This window comes from Lolium perenne, chromosome 7 (genome assembly GCF_019359855.2).
Source record: "Lolium perenne isolate Kyuss_39 chromosome 7, Kyuss_2.0, whole genome shotgun sequence".
Lineage (NCBI taxonomy): Eukaryota > Viridiplantae > Streptophyta > Magnoliopsida > Poales > Poaceae > Lolium > Lolium perenne.
The window spans coordinates 26,949,240-26,953,525 of NC_067250.2; the positions used below are offsets into that span (position 1 = coordinate 26,949,240).

Here is a 4,286-nt window from a genome sequence, read left to right on the forward strand (position 1 = left end):
TCTTCATCAACACCGAACGTGTGACCGAGTACGGAGGTGCTGCCCGATCGTGGCACCGTGATCAAGATCTTCTACGCGCTTTTGCAAGCGGCAAGTGATCGTCTACTGTAGCAATACGAGCCTACTCTTATAGACTTTGGAAATCTTCAAGGGTGCGTCTCGATCATCCCCTCGTTGCTCCCGTCTTCTAGATTGCATCTTGGCTTGGATTGCGTTCTCGCGGTAGGAAATTTTTTGTTTTCTATGCAACGAATCCCTACATGCATATCTAGATAATTTACCTTTGTATCAAGCTTAAATTTAAAAAGAATTAAAAATTGGTTAGCACCTAATCAACCCCCTCTAGGTGAGGCATACGATCTTTTCACTATGCCTCGGCGGTCATGCCTCCTGATCTCTCCAGAGGAGGTAGCCATGAGGTTGGCTATGAAGGCCTCGATCATGGCGCAGCCAACATGGTATATAAGCCGGGGGCGAGGTAGGTGGCCCGAATAGTCTTCACCATTAATATTGGGCGTCAGGTGAATAGCCGTTACGTGTCAGAGTTTTAGGTGAGACGCCTCGCGAACCACCATTTATGTGCATAGGTGTTCTATGTTTCATTGACCCTAATAGTCGTTGCCAGGATGAGCCCTCCTAATTTAGCGTGTCACATGCTGCTGACGCCTCCAAGCGACCCCTCGACAATGAGCCGACACATAAGTGCTGAACCAATTTGCAAGCCGCTCCTCGTACCGACACAGTTTAGGAGACGCCGGTGAAATGCATTTTTGGGCCATAACCCCAAATCCCGTTTGGAGCTCCCGTGGGATGCTCTAAGGACCAACTAATATTTGCCCCAAAAGAGCGGAAATGCACTTTTAATCTTGGGTTATATGCTCCTTCCACCGAAAAAAAATATTTTAAAAAATAAAAAATATTAAACAAAAAATTGGCGACATTCTACGTGTGCATGCCAAAATTCGCACAAAAATCTTAATTTTGTGTCCTGTCTAAAAAGTTTACAAAAAATGTCATTCGAGAGCTTATTTTTAGCACCAATTTTTTTTTGCACAAGACACAAAAAATATCCGTTTCTCCAAAAAAGCAGCAATGCACTTTTGATATTGGCTGTATGTGCTCTTGCCATTGAAAAAATATTTAAATAAAATAAAAAATGTAAACAAAAAAAAATTCACACTTATATGGCGACATCCAAATGTGTGCATGTCAAGTTTCCGTAGAAAACTCATATGTTTTGTTCTTTCTAAAAAAAATTACTATAAAATGTCGTTTCGCGAGCTTATTTTTAGCACCAATCTTTTTTTTTGCACATGACACACAAAATATCCGTTACTCCTGAAACGACTTTACAACTATATAGAGCATTAAGATGTATTCGTGATATTTTTATTGAATTTTTTGAACATTTCATGATACGTTCAAAGTTTATTTCAAATACCAGAAGTATATTGCTCCCTGGCGCAGAAATGTAGAAAAAGATCAACAATACTCCTCTGAAGTCTGAAACAAGACCAAGCGAGCAAGTCAAAAGTGTGCTTGCACTTTGTCTCCACGTTCATCTCTCCGCTGCACACCAAAACAGAGACAGCAGGTGTCAGGCCGTCAGGGCACAGGGCTAGGTGCAGGACACGCAGCGGAAGCCAAACGCCACGCGTCCATGCCTTCCTCTTCCTCTTCCTCCTTCGGCGTCGCCCGCGCCACCAACACCAACCCCGACGCTGCTGCCGTGATGCCGTCGAGGCTGCGGACGGGGCGGGGACGCCGCGAAGCGACGCGCCCCGAGGACTTCGCCTCGTTCCTGCGCACCCAGGACGAGATCGACGCACTCTGCAACCACCACGGCGTCCCCAAGGACTTCACCGCGCGCCCCGCCGGCGACCTGCGCGCGAACGCGACGCCTCCACGGGGGGCCATCTGCGTGTACGCGCCCGCGCTGGATGCCGGGCTGCGCGTTCCGCTGCACGCCTTCGTCCGCGAGGCGCTCGCCCACTTCGGCATCGCGCCGGCCCAGCTCACGCCCAACGGGTGGCGCATGATGGCGGGGTTCCTCGCGCTCTGCCGCTCCGATGGCGTCCCGCCGTCGCTCGCCGTGTTCCGGTACTTCTTCCAGCTGTCCGTCGTCTGCAAAAGCCAGAATAAAGGCTGGTACTGCTTCCGATCCAGGGACAGCTCTGGCTTGCGTTTCACGGGGATGCCGCCCCAGAGTTACATTGCCTTCAAGCACTGGAAAAGCGAGTTCTTCTTCCTCTCCTCGCCGGAGCCGTGGCCTTGCCCCGTGGAGTGGGGCGAGCCGTCAGAAAGCTCCTTCGTAACCCCAGTGCTCACCGGTGTCGAAAAGAGATCGGCGGCGAAGTTGCTTCGTGACCACGGTGGTGCCGCCATTGATCTCAGGACGTTCCTCAACCCTGCAGCCGCCATGATTGCCACCGCATTCGCAGTGCAGCCAGCGCCGCCGCAGCCTACTTCTTCGACTACTTGTATTGTTTCCAGACCCGAAGGTAACTGGACATCGAACGAACCCCCTCTGTTTCCCCTGTTTCGTATCGGAGCTGATGTCGGTGTTCTGTGCTAGGTATGGATCCTTTTGTCCACGCCATGGTGAAGACTATGCTGGCAGAGAAGGCAGCGGCGCAAGCGTCGGCATCGCCGAAGAAGGTGAAAGCCGAACCGGGCAGCAAAGCAGCAGTGTCGCCGCCGTTGTGCGGGAAGAAGAGGAGCCTGGAGGAAGCCAAAGACAAGGAGTGTTCGCCACCGCCAGGCTTCTCCCGGAAGCCACGACGCTTTCCCAGCAGGCACGACGGAGACGGCACGGACTGGGTGGCTACACGGGAGCAGCTCGCCTCGGCAAAGCGGGATGCGGAGGGGAAGGCGATGCTCGAGCTCGCCGCGACGCGGGCGGAGCTGGCGAAGGCAAAAGCCCGGCTCGCCGCGGCGGAGGCTGAGCTTGTAAATGCCAAGGCCGAGCTCACAGCAGCGAAGGCGAGGCCCGAGCTCGCCGTGGAGCAGGCGAAGGCCAGACTCGCCGCGGCGAAGCGTGCGCTGGAGGAGGAGCTGGAGAGCGTCAAGGCGGCGGCGGTGCACCAGCTCCTGTGCTGCGAGGAGCACGTGCGGCGGCGCGCGGAGCATGCGCTGGAGGGGTACCGGCGCTGGCGAACTGCTCGTGCTCCGGTTGCTCGTGTCGCTTGGTTAGCTCGGTGATCAGATTTTTTGATTGGAAATGTTCTTGATGCTTCAGGTTCCGTTCATCGGCGGCACGTCTGTGGAGATCAGGAACAAATATTTTGCTTGGTCCAATCTATGCTCTCAGTTCCTCAACGCGGAAGATACCTCACTCATGTACTCCACTGACGCTTCACTAATTTCTTGCATGTTCTATCCGAGAGATCAGCTCTCGATGAAACAGGGGAAACAAAGAGAGGTTTCGATCAGAACGGTTCTATCCGAGAGATCCATGTACTGCACTGACGCTTGACTAATTTCTTGCATGTAGTAGTAAAATTGACTAATTTCTTGCACGTAGTATTCGGCCCTGATGCGATCGGTTTTGCTGCGTCTCAACTAAGATTTTCTTAAGTTCTAAGTCATTTACAAAAATATGCTTTTAGTTGTACTTTTCTGTTATTACACTTTTCTTTGAACTGTTGTTGCACTTTTCAGATGTGATTGAGATTTAAAAGAATCTTAGTCAACTTTGACTAAACCTAAGCGAAGTTTGGACCGGGCTTAAAAAAACCCGGTGGTAAAAAGTTAGGCCCGAGCTTGGCCCGGCCTGACTGCTCGGCCCGGCTCGAGAAGCCTAGCCCAACCAGGCTAAAACTCGTAAAAATAAAAGCTCGAGCCTGGCCCGGTCCAACGTTCGGACTCAAATTTTAGGCCCGAACCTAGCCCGAAGTGCAAACCAACCTGGCCGGGTTTGGAATTTTCGGGCTGGGCCATTCTAGCCGGGCGGTCCATGCCCAGCTGTAAGTGAGACATGGACACACCCTTTTATGGGACAGGGATTCAGTGACATTACAACAGCATGGCACGCTGTGCCATGACCTCCCATCCACCCTACAATTTTCATCTAACGGCTGCAATCAAGTGATCAGAAAATTTTGCTAAATTCGTTTTTTTGCTGCGCGTAAAATACAAAGTATTTTCGATTGAAACTTTTCATACTCACAACATGATTCGTTGGCAATACGTATATTTTCTGTTTTGAATTTTTTGATGATTTTCAATATTTTTTTTAAAAAATTCATCAAAAAGTTTAAAACAAAAAATATACATGTTGCCAACGA

General features: G+C 50.7%; 1 protein-coding gene across 1 annotated transcript; it reads left to right on the forward strand.

The window, feature by feature from the left end:
- The first annotated feature begins 1,565 nt into the window (after nt 1–1,565).
- Nucleotides 1,566–3,416, forward strand: LOC127318015 (uncharacterized). The gene is made up of 2 exons (XM_051348626.2): nt 1,566–2,501; nt 2,576–3,416. The coding sequence occupies exons 1-2, from the start codon at nt 1,661–1,663 to the stop codon at nt 3,199–3,201; spliced, it is 1,467 nt and encodes a 488-aa protein (XP_051204586.1). The 5' UTR covers nt 1,566–1,660; the 3' UTR covers nt 3,202–3,416.
- Nucleotides 3,417–4,286: the final 870 nt, after the last annotated feature.